Source organism: Micromesistius poutassou, assembly GCF_964030765.1.
Source record: "Micromesistius poutassou genome assembly, chromosome: 20".
Classification (NCBI taxonomy): Eukaryota; Metazoa; Chordata; class Actinopteri; order Gadiformes; family Gadidae; genus Micromesistius; species Micromesistius poutassou.
In genome coordinates this window covers 14,578,280-14,596,042 of record NC_140290.1, presented here as the reverse complement: position 1 = coordinate 14,596,042, position 17,763 = coordinate 14,578,280, and the positions used below count along the sequence as shown (strand labels likewise).

The window sequence follows — 17,763 nt, the reverse complement described above, 5'->3', positions numbered from 1 at the left end:
ATTGCAGACGGTTTTTCGAGAGGGGGTCATCGACTGTTTGAGCCCCCACTGGCAGGAACATGGACCGGCGCCTATAGCCTAGATGTCCTGTCCTGAGAACGACTGTCCCACTAACATGAGTAACATGAGTGCAAACGACCCAGCTCATTATGAATGAGCTCCCAGATCCGGGAGACGGTATATTTCCTCTCAGGCACGTTTAGGACGAACGATTACGTAATTTATGTAATGAGATTGTAATCAAATGATTTTAAAACTCCAAGAAAAAATAGACCGTTTTAATTGAGTGTGTAGTTTATTTAAAGTTAACTAAACGAATAGTATTGGAAGCATTTACAACATTGTCACAAATATAAAATATAAACCTCGCATCTTATCGCACTTATTGAACCTTTTCAGAGACTCCATTACAGTCCGTGTAGTTGTTGTTCGGGGGGGCCGCGCACAGAGGGCTGCGTGTCTCCTTAATGGCTCATGGCCGCCGCTGTAATCCGACGCCGCGACGTACCGTCTGCGCGCCAGTCTAGCCTCCCCCCCCCCCCCCACCCCGTCCCGTCCCGTCCCGTCCCGTCCCGCCCCCAATCCCCCCCTCCCCCTCACTGCGTGGCTGCAGCCGCTCCCCGTTTGAGGCGAGACGGGAGGAAGCGCTGGGGGAAGGGTGGCAGGGTGGCAGGGCAACACACACACACATACACACACACACACACACACACACACACACACGCACACAGACACAGACACAGACACACGCACACGCACACGCACACACTGACACGCACACGCACACGCGCACACACACACACACACACACACACACACACACACACACACACACACACACACACACACACACACACACACACACACACACACACACACACACACACACTCTATCAGCACGTCCTGCTCCGGGAGATCATTGTGAATGAACCGGTGCGGAGCGCAGGAGGGGAGGAACCGTGGCGCGATACCGCAGGATGTGGCCCGGGGCCTGACGACGGAGCGGTCACTGGGACTGGGACGAGGCTAAAATGGCGTGAGAGGAGGTTTAGTGGAGGCTAGAGGCCGACGCTGACAGCGAGCTGCCGGACCCCCTGCCGGTCCTCCTGGCGGCTGAGCTCCCGGCGTCCCGTTACTCCCCAGCCGCCCCATGCAGGACAGAACGCCTGCGAGTGGCTCCACGAACACCCAATCCAATGTTATTTGCTCCTGCAACTGCACCGGAACCCAGCCACAGGGCATGGATATATGTAAGTCCGTTTCTATCCTTCTTATTTCGGGGCTGTTTCTGCACACATTATTGGGTTTAGTGTTGGTCGGTGAGTGCGTCTGGAGTCTGAGGACCCGGTTCATGCGGAGAAGTGCCTTCATTCGCCTTATATGAGGAGGCAACAGAGATGGCGCAGTGAAGTATTTGCCTATCTTCCCATTTGACTGGGTCGGTCTGGTTTAATACGTATTTGAGATGATATAATATTACTATTCAGCCAAACGGAGATCCAGAACCAATCCAAACGAGAGGACGCCGTCATGTCAGCAGTCTACCACCTAACCTGGATTTATTTTCCTGAATTCTTAGTTGTTTACCTCTATCACATGTACGATATTGTTTATAGGGGTAATAACGTTGTATTGGGCGAATGTGCATTCCACCCATTAACATTACATTGGATATATCAAGTGAGTGAGAATTATGTGCATGATGATATTTGGTGCGTAAGAACTCCCCCATGTTTGGCTTCAGTTCAGTCTACTGATGTCTCCTCCAGAAGGCAGAACTGGAAAAAGACTAGGGACTACCATCATATCCATCTGGGAACGACAAAAACAAACTGAAACACTGTTTCAACTCCATTTCATTGTGCTGAAACCTTTGGGTTCAATAATGCCGCACATAGAATTTAAACATTAATTTGTGCAATCTGGATGTTTGGTTATAAGCTATATTACCGAAATATATAAACGCGTATCGTATATCTTCGTTTTGTTTTTATTACATACATGTTACGCGTGTGTTACAAAAGACGCGTTATAATTGCGCCGTATAAAGCAGCTGTATTCCCTTCTGGCTGGCCGTCTGCAGCCCAGCCAGGAAGTGCATTACTGATGCACCAGACGACTCATAACACGGCTGCTGGCTCCGCCCGCCCCTTTCTGGGGTCAGATGTCGAAGGTCAAGGCCTCGATCTCCCGCAGTTGTTCAGCACGTCTGCTCGGCACTGAGTTGTTTTGTCTCCTCCCAGGCTACCGTATATTAATGTCATTATTTGCATTATGCTACTTTCAGTTCCCCATTTTAACAATGCACATGTTTATTGATGAATGTTTCCGTTTTAAAGAATACATATTTCAATATGCCCCCGTCTGTATTAAACTGTGGGGGGGGGGGTTGTGGCCTTTCCTTCCCCATATTAAGCCCCTCCCCCATGTCCCTACTATTTGATTGGCATCTGCACTACAGCCAGCTTCCAGCAGCCCCATTAGCCTGCTCATCAGGGGTAAGCCTCAGCATGACGCCCTTTAAAGGTCTGGATGGAGGAGGCACCCATGAAGGGTGATGAAGACCGTGCCAATTAGTGGCTTCGACTTGTGATCATCTGAGGTTCAATATGACGGTTTCTCAAAATGACCAAGATATTGAATACTGCAGATATTCTTTTTAAAGAAACATGGTTAGGGTGTGTTACACAATTGTAATATAGTAATATTGTATGACAGTATCTTTGGTAGTGTCCTAATGTACGTCAACCGGGAGGAGGATTCAAGAGCCCTCTGTACAGCACATACAGATGCGTCATTACCTTTTATCCAAAGCGTCTGTGTCGGAGAAGTCGATTATACACTACAACTACTGGAGGAGTGCAGAGTAGCCGCAGGGACGCATCTAAATACAACGAACGTCACAAGCTTGTCTATTTATGAGAGGTTCTCAGACGAGGGTGTGTACGGGGGTTTCTGAAGGAAGGGAGGGGATGCACAGATAGAGCGGAGCCAGGTAGATGCACATGGAGGCAGGCAGGCCCACCCCTCAGGAGAAGAGTGCGGACAGAAGAGTAGACTCACAGGGCGGCAGCCTCAGCACCAGACGCCGTTCCCTCGGTGGTCCTCAGGCTAGGGAGGGATAAGCCATGTGATGTAGGTGGTTGGAGGTGGAAAACACTGAACACCAACATGAAGGATTTGGTGCAGTGGTGGGAGTTTTTTCTTGCCCGTGTTGGGGGCTTGGGTCAGGGGGGGGGGGGGGGGGTGTCACAAATACTTGGCCTGTTAAGCCCTTTGAGACTGTAATGGTGATTAAGGGCTATACAAATAAAATCGAATTGAATTGAATTGAAATGGTGCATTCTGGAGTCGGACCAGGTGTTCCACCAGGAGCTGGCCCATCTTCCCCACTCGGTAAAAGAGCAAAGCGAACCAATGGGGAGAAATCTGCAGGACAGCACATAGCAACTGAAGAGCTCAGACAGAATGAAGTAGAAGAGACAACAACATATCTGATTGGGTATTGTCTTTCGCGCGTTCCCTGGCACCACCGGCTGAACAGCCCAACGTGGTGGACTCAGTGTTCTACTGGCATTCGTTCATTCTTGACGCTGATGATCTCTAAGTCAGAATGTGAGCCTGAACCAAGCATCCAATCGATATTGGATCCACAAACAACTAGTGTCAGCGAGACCTAGTGGAATGGAGCCCAAAGAGTACCATCTTTATATGAATATATATATATAAATGAACACATATCCCTGTGTACTTGTTAGTTGTTATAGCTGTAAGAGTATATTGTTTATTCTGCGTACAGTTTAGGGTTGTGGAGCTGTCCGGACTTGTTCTCTAGCCTCTGCTGGGGAACCAACACAGCTTCAGCCTGGAGGTGGAATCCGTCCAGCCCGTCCCTGTACCGTCGTACGGACTGTAGACTATAAAGACGTAGCCCGTGGGCACACGGAGCAGTGGAGGCTGAGCAGAGAGCCTCTGAAGTAGGCCTGGGCAATAAAACAATCAACTATCGTATCGTGTTATATCGTGATGTCTTTCAGCCATATCACCCAGGCCTACTCTGAAGGATAGAGAACGGCCTTTAGAACGCTCCACGCGTACCAGCCTTCACCTGGAGGATGGCTCACTCATCCAATCGTATTCCACCACATCCAATCCAAGAATAGCATCCCAACATTGAATCAGTAGTAGTCGTATAATAGTATCAAAAACCAGTGAGATCCTCAGTGTATCAATGTCGCTTCAAGGCCTCAGCCGGAGAATACTCTAGCCTTAGGGACTAGTGATGATACACTCGTCTTAAGAAGGCCTTGCTGGGGGAGAGGGAGGTTGAGGGGTGCCCAGTCTCATCACCTGGGCTCTTCTCTCTCTCACTTGGGGGAGGGTCAAGGGTCCATGCACACAGGAGGCGCTCCGTCCGTGGTCCTCTGAGGTTGGGGCCCGGTTTGGAGGGGATTACTGTTATTGAATGAATTCTGAACCATTACGTGGTCTGGACTTCCTTGCCGTTCCACTTCCCCACTTAGACTTTCCCAGTGCAGCCCAACGCATTGCGGTTTGTTCAACCGCAACTCTTTCACTTTTTCTTTGTGTGAGTGGTTAGTCACTTTAATTGCCATTCTTGCCTTGACCTGTACACTAACCACAACTAACGTTTGTCCTGTCCTGTCTCCCAACGTGTCCCTATGTCTGCAGCTGAACTGGAGTTTGTTCAGATAATAATTATCCTGGTGGTTATGATGGTGATGGTGGTCGTGATCATCTGCCTTCTCAACCACTACCGGCTCTCTGCCCTGGCCTTCCTGAGCCGACACAGCCGAGCCCGGCAGCAGGGCCACCGGCAGCAGGCCACACAGCTGGTGGGTTTGACACAGGACACACTCGACACTTCTACTGGGAATTCAATGAACCTCAATATTATGTATGTTTAAAGGTATTGTCTTCAAATAGTGTTTAACATCGCATGCTGAATGTCACATCACTGCTCACCGAAAGGGCCAGTGTCAAACTAATACTGAAACCTGTGTTTCACTTCAGTACGTCCGTAATATCAATACGTTGTCAAGTTCGGTTTAGTCTTTCCACGAGTCCAGCCAACAGATGTCAGAAGTTGAAAGAAAAAAATCCATTGAAGTCTTCAAGGAGCAAAAATGTCAGCAACATAGCCCCTCCAAACCAATCTATGTGCACATGGTCGCTCTCTTCCTTTTCGAAGATCCTGCTCACTTCCTCCATCTAAAGGCTGGTTAGCGTAATGTTACCTGAGAGCTTCTCTCTCTGGTCACCTGGGAGAAGTCCACCCTAATGGAGGAACTTGGGTTACAGAAGCACTTCAATTGATCCTGTACAGGCACTAGACCCAATCAGTGTTTAGCTTGTGTGTGTCTGGAGGAGCTACCTCCGTCGTTCGGTCACTAGTAGGCCATGGAAGTACTGATGCCCCAAAGGTAGATGGACAGAAATGACTATGATCTGTCCGAAAGGCGGGCAGAACGCCTTTTCACCCAGACTTGGAACGATCCCAACCCTGCTAGCTCCCCATCGCTCTTCGTTTTCTCCAGGGCGGCTTTGTGGTGACTCAGCACAGAACCCCTATGGTGAAGGGTTTATTTTGAAACGCAGCTAGGCCTTCTGTTAGCCTGTTCAGAGGGGGTCCTGAAGCAACGACCTTACAAGAGAATAAAAACAGGAAAGATAAAAGAACCGCACCGAGATTGATCCTCATTATGTAAATATCTCTAAATCTGCTGGCGTCAGTGGACTAGGAGAAGTGGGTTACTGCTCAGCAATGCTGCCTCTATGGAGAGCTCCCCACCCAAGACGCCCGGACAGGGTCCAATATCATCCAGCATTAGGTGTGTCAGCGTTGTCGTGAGGACGTCCATAGCTTTACACAGTGCTTGTTCAGTTACCGTCGCTGTCTCGCTGTAATCCTATGACACCCATAGCCCTAAACATGATCATGGTTCACATATGGAAACAAACATGTGGTATGTGTAGGCCAACCGTAAGGGGAACAGGCTCAACGTGTCCATTTAGACTTTTGTTGTTTGAGGTGCACCGTCTTAAGTGACTCCTGAGGGCGTCAGCAGCGATATCCACCTCCCTGAGAATGAACCTGTTTAGCCCAGCGAGCCAACCCATGCCGCGTACCTCATTAACCCACATGCATGTAGAAGACGCTCACCCCCCTCCCTCCCCATACGCCTCTCTCCACGCAGGTGATGTACGGGCCCCAGGGCACCCAGGAGCGGCTGGTCTGCAACCCGCCCGCCTACACGCAGCAGCAGCAGAGCCAGCACCTCTGCCGCTTCCAGCCCACCTACCCCTACCTGCAGCAGGAGATCATCAACCTGCCGCCGTCCATCTCCCTGTCGGACGGCGAGGAGCTGCCCCCCTACAAGGGCCCCTGCACCCTGAAGCTGCGGGACCCCGAGCAGCAGCTGGAGCTCAGCCGGGCTTCGGTGCGCGCGCCGCCAAACCGGACCGTCTACGACAGGAACTTCATCGACATTTATGTCGGCTGCGGGACGAGTTTTAACGCCGGAGTCGGCAGTGCGAACACTCGGATGGAGAGTCCGCCGCCCACCTACAGCGAGGTGATGGGACACTACAGGGGCAGCGCAGCGTTTTACAGCCAGTATAACACCGCCTCGCTGCTCGACTGCAACTCAGATTCGGGTAGCTTGTGGCTGGAGCGTCAGGCTGGCAGAAGGGATAGTGAAAGCACAGCAGCGCCCTCTGGTGGTGAAAGCAGGCGGAAGCGGCACGGGGGAGGAGAAGCGGAAGTGAGGAAAGTCCCGTGAAGCTTCGCGGGGCCACATCTGCAGAACCCCCCCCCCCCCCCCCCAAGGGTTAACTCGTCATATGTTTTTTATTGAGCTGTAATTTTTTTGTATACTTGTCAATGTATGTTGCAGACAATTCACTGCACATCCACGCTCGTCCACACATACAAACAAAAAATTATGGTTCATGATTTTTCCTATATTGAGTTGGACAGACCCACATTTATGCCAGAATTTTACACCATAATAGGTATGGAAAAGAAGCCAATTTGAACTTGCACTAACTCATTGTTTAAATGCAGAGAATATATATATATTTTTTTCCTCTTTATTTTTGAGTTGGTCTTCCATGTTGTTTTTTTTAAGTAAAATATTATTTCCAGTTACGACAAAGCTAAAACCCAGGTGTGGGGGGAGTTCACCTCCGTCGGAGGAGAACCCGTGTCCGAATCGTACTCACAAAAGGCCAAAAAGTCCCCTTGAAACAGGCAGCCCCTGCAGCGATGAGGGCGTGGCTCTGGGCCAGGGGGGGGGGGGGGTGCAGACAGAACCCAGCTCTATGGTCAGAAGAAGCTTTCTCTGCCGGCTGGTGAAGACAGAAGCCAGCTCTATGGTCAGAAGAAGCTTCATCTGCCGGTGAATCGGTCCCCGGTCCGTCTCTGGGATCTGGAAGTGGCCACACAAACAGAGCCACGCCTTCAGTAGGCTCTCGGCATGAGTGGCCAGGATATCTGGGATATTCCACCACGACGCAATGGAAGGATGTTATTCTGGGCTTGAGAAAGTGTCAGCTGTGAGACAGCTCCACCCAGCCTGTGGTAAACACCACCCAATATACAAAGGCTTCAGGATGGACGGGGGAACGTTGAAACCCTGCTTGAAGAACACAAGGTCAACATTTATGAATGCCCACTTTGTTCTTTTGTTTCCTGAGAGCTTCACTTCCTGTCCACCTGTCACTTTGGCCCTGTTCCCCTCCAGTAGCACTTTATGTGTCTGCCAGGTCACGTCCCCCCGTGGCTTCAGCGCAGGCGATTCACGGAGATTGGTTTAAATAGGGAACTCTTACTTTGTATTTCTCATCCCTCCTCTTTGGTTTGAAAAGACCTCATTTCAAAAGAGAACTCTTACAGCGGCGTGTACTCGTGTTCAGGGGGTAAATGGAATGACTTACAGTAAACTGCACTTAAGGCATGATTCAACGTTAACATAGAGAGCAAAGGCATACGATAATTATACAAACATGCATCAAGGACCTGGTCATTGTTGTGAAGCCATAGTTGCCAATGCGCATTCTAAATTCACCCTTTTGATTATTTATTCTTATTTATTTGCTGTTTCACATTGGACAAGGATGTTTTTTTTAAGGTTTTCCTTGTAGTTTTACTCTGCCATTAACAATCATTAACAGGCAACTAGCACTACACAACAGAATCACCTTGAGATTGGGCTTCCCTTGATATACATGCACATTGAGATGAACACCCTTAAACTATGGCTTTTATGAAAGGCCAAGACATTTATTAAGCCATGGAGAGTATTAAGAGTTTCGACGACCAACCCTCATCGCTTTTAAGTAGTGACTTCTCCCCCCAGTTTGCGTTCATTGGTACTCTGACGTTATTCCTCCCTCACTGCGGGCTGTTCCTCCCGTTGGAGAGACTCAGCCCTGGACTGAACCACAGTTCTGCTGATCGCACCCCCACCCCCCCCCCCCCGCACTGGGCGCAAGACCTGCGCGCCACTCTCCAGTACTGCTGCTGCTGCTATACCTTTCGCTGCTACTGCTGTTTGCTGTCAATTGTTGTCACATCAGTGCTTTAACACTTTTTGAGTTCTCCGACCGGAAGACTCGTCACTCTTTCTACACGTCCAGTTGTTAACCTCCCCTGGGTTTGCATGTTAGTATAAGCCTACGTGAACTGACGCGACGTCGACGCAGCCACAGGAGACCACTTGCACTCCAAACAGTCCGATCCTTAGCGTGCCTCACTTCCAATGGTGCTTGTTTTTCCAGTGGTCTGTTTATTTGTACAATGCTGTATATAACTTTAATATATTAATATATTATGCACAGATCCTACCCAATGGGTAGGAAAAGCCCATATGAGAAGCATTGTTAATACTGTAACATAACATAAAAGATTATATATAAAAACTAATTGTGAGCCCAGCAGTGTTTTTACTTATGCCTACAAAATGTTGCTTTGTCTTTTTAGAAAGAAAAATAAAGATGCTTACACATTAACCTGCTGCTGAACCTTTTCTCTTATGGGTAGAGATCTCTCATGCCCCGTATCCAATCAAAAACCTCCCAGCTCGCATCATCCCGCCCCTGAGCAAGACTTCCCTTGACCCTCATTGTGCGCTAATGTCCACACCCTTATTATTCTCTTATTGAATAACCTATGCAACACAAGTGTATTTCACATCCTAATCAAATTAAAGGCGTTTTTCTGTCCTGCTGAACTGAGTTGTGACGGCATATCGCTGATAGCAGTGGGCTGGACCGTCAACCAGTGACGTGCGTGGTTTCCTCTACAGTCATGAGTCACTGGGACAACACTTCTGGTCCATGACTTTGTTATAAACCGATCAAAAGGATTGGAGCGTTATTCTGGATACGTGAAGTGGTTTATATGAAGTAGAAACATTAATCCAGTTTGAGTACTGTGAAAATCAAAAGGAATACACAAGGGATAAGGTCAATAAAAAGGTTTTATTATACTAACTACCGAGTAATAAAAAGACACTTCACAATACAAATCAAAACCAACTCAATATTTACAAATGCCAGATGACATTTGAATGGAAAACAACGACATGACAGACAGACGGACGGAGGAAGGAACGGTCCGTCCAAACATCACATGAGACACCCTGTAGGACAGAACAGAGACATTACTATGAGCCTCTCTGGACGGTGGACACGTCAAACACATCTGGGGAACGCAACTACGGAAATACTGGAAAACCAACATTTACACTTTGTACATTGGGTTTTTTTTCCCCTAGTAAAAAAACAAATTGATCGTAAATCAGACCATCCAGTCTAGCAAGTTCTCTACAAGCCTGTCACGGTCTGTAGAGGTTGACTTGATGGTAATGCATTCATCAGTATTTTTATGATTTATCCTTAAAAATGTGGCCCTTCGCCCTTACATTTCTCGTCCTATTAAGCAAAGTCCAGATCTTAGAAGGGCTCAGAGGTTTGATCAAGAATCCTTTAGAGCAATCGGATTCAGTGGGGGGGGAAAAGGGTTAAAGGGTCTTACCTGAGCAGGGGGGGCGGTCCTCTTAATCCTGCGTCTCCATGCTCTCGTCCTCCCCGCCGCCCTCCTCCTCCAGCCCCTCCTCCTCCTCCTCCTCCTTCCTCTCGGGGGGCTTCTCGTAGGCCTTCTCCGAGGGCGTGACGATCACGCCGTCCCACGTGGACATCTCCAGCGCCAGATCTGGAACCAGGTTTTCTACGCTTTAGTACACTGCATGCCTTGCCATCGAATACAGAGGTTGAGAACATGGGTTTAAACTTCATCCGAGTCACACAAATCAAACCCATAGAAAATGTACCGGTACGAAACGGAGGAAGCTGATCTTACCATCAGAATTATACAGGATTTCAAGATGATGTTGGGGTACCATTTACCTTTTATCTGATGCCAACCAACTTTTAAATCCCTGGCAACATTCATTGAGACCTTCCATTGCGCGTGCGGAGAATGTTGCATGCGATGTGAATGTGCTTGAAATAGTAATTTGCGCGTGTTCGGAAATGTAATTTGTGCTGCACTCTTCATTAATATTAATCTCCTCTCCTGTGATTACAAGCTCCCCTTGCCCGTGTGGTACTCTAAACACTAAATGTAGTTCAGCAGTGGTCGGATCGCACTGCAGGGGTCGACGAAGTCAAATTAAAATAGAGCGGAGCGGGGCTTACAGCTTGCGTCTCCTTCCAGGCCCAGGATCTTCCTGTAGCCGCCGTGGGACAGCACCCTCACCAGCGTCTGGGCCGTGAAGCACACCATGTCCTGGAGAACAACAAGCAGACGTTAACAGACGAACCGACAACTGAGCTCGGTTGCATTTTTTTTGCATTTTCTATTGCTTCATTTACAGTCTTAGGGGCTGAAACGTGTAGCCCAGGGGCCCGGGACAACTTAAACCCATCCCGTGTACGAAACCCGAATGTTATAAGCCATTTTTATGCTGCATTTCTTCCTTTTTGATGTGAATTGGAGAAAAAAACCCTTGCATCAGACGGGCATGTCATTGAACATCAGAGCCCTGCAGAGAGCTAGCTGAGCTGCTCGCGTCTACGCAGGACCGCTGACGCTTCCGTCAAATAGACGTGCGCTGCAGTCCGATGGTCTCAGACGTTTGGCGGTGAACAAGGGGGTCAACGGCATACCTGCTGCTCCAGGGTCATGACCGTGTGCACCCGGAAGTTGCCGCTCTCGCATGGGTCCGTGATGCCCACCGACCCGGGGAGGAAGAGCCCGGCCGCCAGCATCTGGAGGCAGCGCCTGGGGAGAGGGGAGGGCTCAGTGTTGTGGATCTTAGCTACGCGGTCAGAGGAGGGAGGGAGTCCGGTGGGGCTGAACTTCACACACACAAGTTCCTTTCGCACTGCAGGGCAGCCGTCTTGAATTAAAGAACTCGACAGACAAGAGGGGTTTGTGAAAGCAGGAGATACTGGAACTAAAAGCCAGAAGGTTAGAAAAAAACAAAACACTGCATCGCTAACCTACTTAAAGAAGAAAATCTAATCCTAAAGAAATCAATTATGTTATGAAAGTCGAATATTGCCATTTTGTGTCAATCCATTAACAATATTGAAAGATTAAATTGAATCATTTCACTAGTGACCCCGTCCCTAAAATCTGAATCCAATTCTAGATGGCTGCTGCGGGAACAGGGTGACTGACTGGTGCATCTGTGGGAATAAGAGATGGGGAGACGACTAGAGGGGCAAACAAACCTGTAAGCCACATTAAGGGACAAGGGCTGTCTGGAGGGGTTGTTCATCACCGCAGAATGCCCCTGGAAGGAAAAGAGGAGATTGGTCAATCACGCAGTTGTGTATTTCAACATCAATATTTTAAAAAGGAATAAATGTATTTTTAAATGCATTGTATTTTGAGGGTAATCCTGGCGGCTGTCTGACAACAAAGAGCTCTTACTAATGACCCATCATTGACCTGCAGTATTGCCCCACATATAGCCGTATATATCCACCCATAAACAGGGTGGCTGCACTTGCTGCCTGCTCATAACAGCTCCGATCAGCCCAGGACTGCTGCAGCTGGAGGTGGGGACTGCCCAAGGGCGATGGCAGTGGAATCACACACCCACATCGTGTTCAACGGAAGCCTCTTTGGCCTTCTACAATCCAACTTCATTAATCCCCCGTAGGGGAAATTCGTTCCAATACTTCTACTGTATTACCCGGTTGGAATAAGAAGATAAACATGGAAACAAAAGATAACTTGGAGGAGGAGGACTGAAGAAGTGGGCTTAGAGGGGCCGTGTGGAGACCCAGGACTGACCAGCAGGTCCAGGATCCAGGGGGTGAGGGGTTCAAAGCCAGGGAAGCGCTGCCGGAGGTCCTTGAGCAGGCGGATCAGCACCTTCACCCTGGAGGGGACGGGCACAGGGTTAGAACGACATCCAAACACCCGCCAGGGTGGATGGTCCATATTTATAGACATTCAATGATTACCTTTCAATGCCAAAAATCTACTTCAACCCCTGACCTTACCGTGACCCCTGACCCTATCAAGACCCCGGACCTCATTACAACCCCTGCCCCTACCGTGACCTTTGACCCTACCAAGGCCAGCCTGAGGTCCTTAAGAAGGCAAATGAGCACCTTGACTCAGTGTACTCAGTGTACAAATGACAAACGCATCGCAGACACCAACCAGTTTGGGTCAGAAATAACAAACCCACTGTTAGGAGTGCTTCACTCACGTGGACTGGGAGGCGTTCTCCTCGAACCAGCGGGCGTGACGGATGGCGGCCAGGGCGCTCTGCAGCACCTTGATGTCCACTGCAGGAGACAGAACCACAGGGTCACTCTTTAGGTAAGGTACAAGTAGGCCTGGGCAATAAAACAATCAATTATCGTATTGTGATATACTTTTGATAAATATCAATATAAAACCTTATATCTGTATTTGCAAAGAGAATCCGGTAGGCTTATTCATTTTAAATGGCGTGTGTACATTTGCAAACGTATATTTTTTTCGATTAATTACTCAAGCAACATTCAATTATTTGAATGGGACGAGAACATAGCTAGGGTCTCTCTGTCTCTCTCTCTCTCTCTCTGTATGTGTGTGCGTTTTCGTGTGCATCTGTGTGTCTGCGTGTGTGTGTCTTACAGTGAAGCTCGGGGTCCAGCTTCCTCAGGTTCGGGGGCACGGTGGTGATCAGGATCTTCACCGTGGCGTCTGCCGAGCTGATCTCGAAGCCCGTCTCGTTGGTGAGCATGGAGAGCACTGAGGGAGCACAGCGAGGGGGGGGGGCCAGGAGGGTGGTGCTGAGGTGGGGCTCACATGTACCAGACAACGTTCAACCGTACATCGAATAACCCCATAAACAGGCCTCATAATAGGATGTTGGAGAGACCATATACTAGGGTTGGGAAAAATAAATTGATTCTTTGATGCATCACGATTCTCTCTAGAACGATTCCGTCTCGATGCAGGAAAATAAATAAATAAAATAAATCTGAAACAAATTTAATTGAAAAAAAAAAAAATCAATAAAAAAAGAGCGTTACAGAAAACTCTTTTCTGCCTGCGGGTTCTCTGCACAGAGAACCAACTTAATCTGATATATAATATTAGATGAGGTAATTCATCTATTGATTGTCTTTAATGATCATCACACAAGTAGGAAGTGATTAGCAAACTGAGTAGCAAACTCAGATATTTTTTGTTTTTGAAAATCCTGCATGGAAATGTACATAAAAAAAATTCTTGCATCGAGATGCATCGATAATCGTTTTAGAATCGAATCGTTGACCTCTGAATCGGAATCGAATCGTGAGGTGCCAAGAGATTCCCACCCCTACCATATACACCCATCTACAGCTGTTTCTACTACTAGTTTCTTCGATTAATAACAGAACATGGCTTGTTGGGATCACAACTCCCAGAAACAATGCATTTTTCAGGAAGCAAAAGGAGCGATGCAGAGGTATAAGAGGATGTTGGGATACTTCGGATTGTGTAGCATCTTATCCTAGCTATATTTGTTGTATACAGGAAATGGGTTAACTTAACAATTGTTAATTCTCGGCACTTGGTTCCATGAACATTCTTACTGTACCGACAGCGATTGTACTGTTTCTCTTTCTTCTGACAAATGTACTGGTAAGTCGTAAATGTAAATGGGTTGAGGAATATGTATGCAATTAATGTTGGTTTGAAAGATGAGTTAGTCTGTCCCAGGCTGGAGAACAGTGCACTCACCTTCAGCGGGGTCTTGAGTGTGAAGGGTCTCCACTACCTTGTTGCCAAGAGCTGCAACAGCCTCCACTGTAAGAGAAACATGTGGTCTGAGCTTACTCAGAAATGGAAAGGTCCATGATCACACACACACACACACACACACACACACACACACACACACACACACACACACACACACACACACACACACACACACACACACACACACACACACACACACACACACACACACACACACGTGGCTGAACTCACGTGTAGGGAGGATCTTCAGAATGACCACCAGGTCGGCCACATTGTGTCCGGTCGTCATGGTGCCCTTCTTGTAAGATCCTACTTGGCGCACCTCTTCGATTTGCTAGGAAATTATAGAACAAATGTGGTATTTTTTTGTGGGCCTTTCCAGCCATATGTCGACTCTGATCTAGTGCTAAATTAGATTAAGTGCGTTTTAACCATTTCTAACCTGAATCTTGCTGAACTCAGCACTCAAGCCCATTCAAGCTTATGAGGTGATTTATAAAGTTATCACATAGCAGAGCCCTGAGCGGCCTGGGCCCATCTGTACCAAGAAACTACTGGATTCTTGTGCTTCCTACCAATATAGAACAATCCTAACTAGGCCTGGGCAATAAAACCATAAATTATCGTATTGTGATAGACTTTTGATCAATATCAATATAAAACATGTTCAATATATATTAAGAGACTGAACAACCGAATCTAGCAGCTGGGTTTGTTACACAAACACGGCTCCATACTTATTTACAATATTTGAGTGTTTTTCACTGTTGTATCGACATTGGAGTATTTATCAATTTTATCAACAGAAGTGCTTAAATCCAGTGTGGTAATTCCTAGTCTTTTTAGGTCATTAAAATGATCAATAGTTATCGATCAATATGATCAAGTTATATCGTGATAAGTCTTTCAGCCATATCGCCCAGGCCTAATCCTAACCCACCATATTTCCCATAAACTAGGAAGCATCTTTACATTCATACGCCCTGCATGCATTTCCTACAAGAACATCAAGTTCTACCAAACCCATCCTGTCTGATCGAGCCGTAGGAGCAACGACATTTAACTCACCACTTCAAAATTTCCGGGGGCCACGATGAGGTTGTCGATGACATTGTTGATCTTTGTTACCAAAGACAAGATGGAAGACTGCGTGGAAGAGGAGAAACAATGAGTAAAAGCGGCCACGTGACTCCACGTGACTCATGGGCAGCGGGGGTAAGCTGTGGGGCTACCTGCTCAGCAGGGGTAGGGCTGAGGTCCTGGTTCCGTTTCAGCAGGCATTCACTGAACGCCGTCTCATCGGCCGCCGGCTTCACCCGGGGAAACGCCATTTCACACTGGAAGCGAACGGGGAACAGCATAAACCATAGTGGAATAGACTATGGGTCCTACTTTAAGTGGTTGGCCTTTTATTCTTCAATGACCGAGATTCAATATGAATATAGAAAGAAAATGAAACAACTGTTTGATAAACTAAAACATTTAATTTCATTGGATCAGAGTTTGCATTAGAGCGCAATAGTATTTTATTGTCTAATTAAAGCAAATGGAAGCCTATCGGTGCAGGTTTGTAATGATTGGCACAGTAAGTCATTATGACCCCATATTCTCTTGTACCTACCACATAGAAATCAAACGGTATGTGTGGAACGAAAGGGCGATACCTGAAACAGAAGAAAAAAAGGTAAGACCCTCCATTCAGCAACTATGTCGAAGTCAAACCTGCAGGTGGAATAGGTCGCAGATTGTACCCTTGCACGAGTCCTCCGCGGGATCCAAACCTGCCCCCCCGGCCCCTTCCACGATCTCCTCTGTGGAAGCAAACACAACACAACGCACACATGAGACCAGCTACCAGTCGAAAGACTTTAAGACACATCCATCCGTAAATAACAAAACACAATGTCGGAATACTCTTCCATAGACCCATTCATTCATTCTGAAATGGTCCCCTGCTTGGCTAGACACCACCGACATGTACACAACCCAACCGTAATGTAGGTGCATTACATTTAATCGTTAATTCAGACAAGTCATCAGCATGTGTAGTCGTTGAGGATGCGTTGATATGATGCTGATTTAACTGAGGTCCAGACCCCTGCTAGCTGCACAGGCTAACCAGCTAACGAGCTCTCCCCCTGGGTCTCTAACTCGTCTCTCTCATAGTACGGCTCAGTACGGTTCATCACACGACCACGGGGTTTACGATGTACAACATAGACATGCGCTCTACTTGCCTCATTGTGTACGACGTTTTGATGGTTTTTAATAATAACTACAAAGGAATGGTCTTAAAGGCAGTCCTGCAGAGAGGTAAACCGGAAAAACCACTGATGGTCTGCTTCTTCTTCCTGGTCGTGGTCCTCCTCGCCAGCTGTTTTGTGACAATGGGGACCATTAGCGCCCCCGTCGGGACAGGAGGACGAATCCTCATCATCACGGCGCTTTCTTTGGTGCAACGCCTTGAACTCCTTTCCGGGCGTCGACGTTGTCATAACCTTATATTTGATTTCCTCATTAAGCTGTTGGCTTCTGTTTTAATTAAATCCGTGTTAACCTGTATCTGCAGTGCTCTCCTTTAGTTGCATCTTTTGCACATTTATCCAAAATGTGGATAAAATGTGGATTTATCCAAATTCTCATCATGATGTCACTCAAATAATCCGCTGCATCCACACGGTTCAAGCCAAACATCTCATCAAATAAATTATCTTCTGACATTTAGTAACGTTCTTGAGTCAAGCCACACCCAAGGAACTTCAAAGAAGAAACCATTTCCAGCTCTTACTTAAAAATTAACTTTATCTCCCCTCCCCTGCTCACCAAACCTCTTGCCTAGCTCCACTGACTCTGCAAATGATTGGTTTGAACTTCCTCAGCGTCATCCCTTTGCACCCATCCCCCATGTGCTGCACAACAATCTACTCTCTTCTCTCTCTGCGGTCTCCCCTTCTTCACACTTCCTCCACACCTTGGCAGGTGTGGAGAGAAGAGAGTAGATCATTGTGCAGCAGCACGTCTGAATCCTCTCAAAGGTGAATGGATGGACAAAGGTCTCACGTTGTCCAGACCAACGGTCTCCAGAAACACAGACTCCTGACTGTGGAGACAAACTGAGAGATGGGCAACCCTCTGCCATCTCATCTCTATTAATCTCTCCCTGTCTCCCCACTCCCTTAACCATGTCAATCAAACGCTCAGCCAATCAATCACCAGGACTAGTTTCTGCTCACACATTGAGTGGTCAACACAACCATGAGGTTAAACTCAAATCAACTGACTACAGTCGCCTTTAAGTGAGATAAACCTAACCCTGTAGGCGTGACGTCTCACCAGCTATGCGTAAGTTTGTTATCTATGTCTGTGCGTGAAGTCCTTTATCCACTAGTTCGATCCTAACTAGCAGTTTACTAAATTCAGTGGCACCACCAATAAATAGAATAGAAAGTAATCTCCTAACTATTTACAACTTGTTAGTA

General features: G+C 47.5%; 2 protein-coding genes across 2 annotated transcripts; one reads left to right on the top strand and one right to left on the bottom strand.

Moving 5' to 3' along the window:
- Positions 1 to 852: 852 nt before the first annotated feature.
- LOC311365053 (protein TMEPAI-like) lies at positions 853 to 7,116 on the top strand. The gene is made up of 3 exons (XM_084484573.1): positions 853 to 1,250; positions 4,693 to 4,856; positions 6,219 to 7,116. The coding sequence occupies exons 1-3, from the start codon at positions 1,151 to 1,153 to the stop codon at positions 6,801 to 6,803; spliced, it is 849 nt and encodes a 282-aa protein (XP_084340699.1). The 5' UTR covers positions 853 to 1,150; the 3' UTR covers positions 6,804 to 7,116.
- A 2,369-nt stretch (positions 7,117 to 9,485) lies between these two features.
- ilf2 (interleukin enhancer binding factor 2) lies at positions 9,486 to 16,626 on the bottom strand. Its single transcript, XM_084485140.1, has 15 exons — positions 16,522 to 16,626; positions 16,036 to 16,095; positions 15,906 to 15,948; positions 15,517 to 15,621; positions 15,353 to 15,430; positions 14,516 to 14,618; positions 14,264 to 14,329; positions 13,169 to 13,285; positions 12,756 to 12,834; positions 12,332 to 12,419; positions 11,764 to 11,825; positions 11,194 to 11,308; positions 10,723 to 10,813; positions 10,061 to 10,237; positions 9,486 to 9,665 (listed from the first exon to the last, which is right to left on the bottom strand). Exons 1-14 carry the CDS (start codon positions 16,524 to 16,526, stop codon positions 10,083 to 10,085), a joined length of 1,167 nt encoding a protein of 388 aa, XP_084341266.1. The 5' UTR covers positions 16,527 to 16,626; the 3' UTR covers positions 9,486 to 9,665; positions 10,061 to 10,082.
- Between the last annotated feature and the right edge of the window lie 1,137 nt (positions 16,627 to 17,763).

Bases quoted from the DNA above. Each gene is read 5' to 3' on its own strand.
- LOC311365053 (XM_084484573.1), top strand. From the start codon at position 1,151: ATGCAGGACAGAACGCCTGCGAGTGGCTCCACGAACACCCAATCCAAT. The intron at 1,251-4,692 runs GTAAGTCCGTTT...CTATGTCTGCAG, and splicing joins GCCACAGGGCATGGATATAT to CTGAACTGGAGTTTGTTCAG. The intron at 4,857-6,218 runs GTGGGTTTGACA...CTCTCCACGCAG, and splicing joins GGCAGCAGGCCACACAGCTG to GTGATGTACGGGCCCCAGGG.
- ilf2 (XM_084485140.1), bottom strand. The intron at 15,949-16,035 runs GTACAATCTGCG...CTTCTGTTTCAG, and splicing joins CGCGGAGGACTCGTGCAAGG to GTATCGCCCTTTCGTTCCAC. The intron at 11,826-12,331 runs GTCAGTCCTGGG...TTTTCCTTCCAG, and splicing joins CCTGGATCCTGGACCTGCTG to GGGCATTCTGCGGTGATGAA.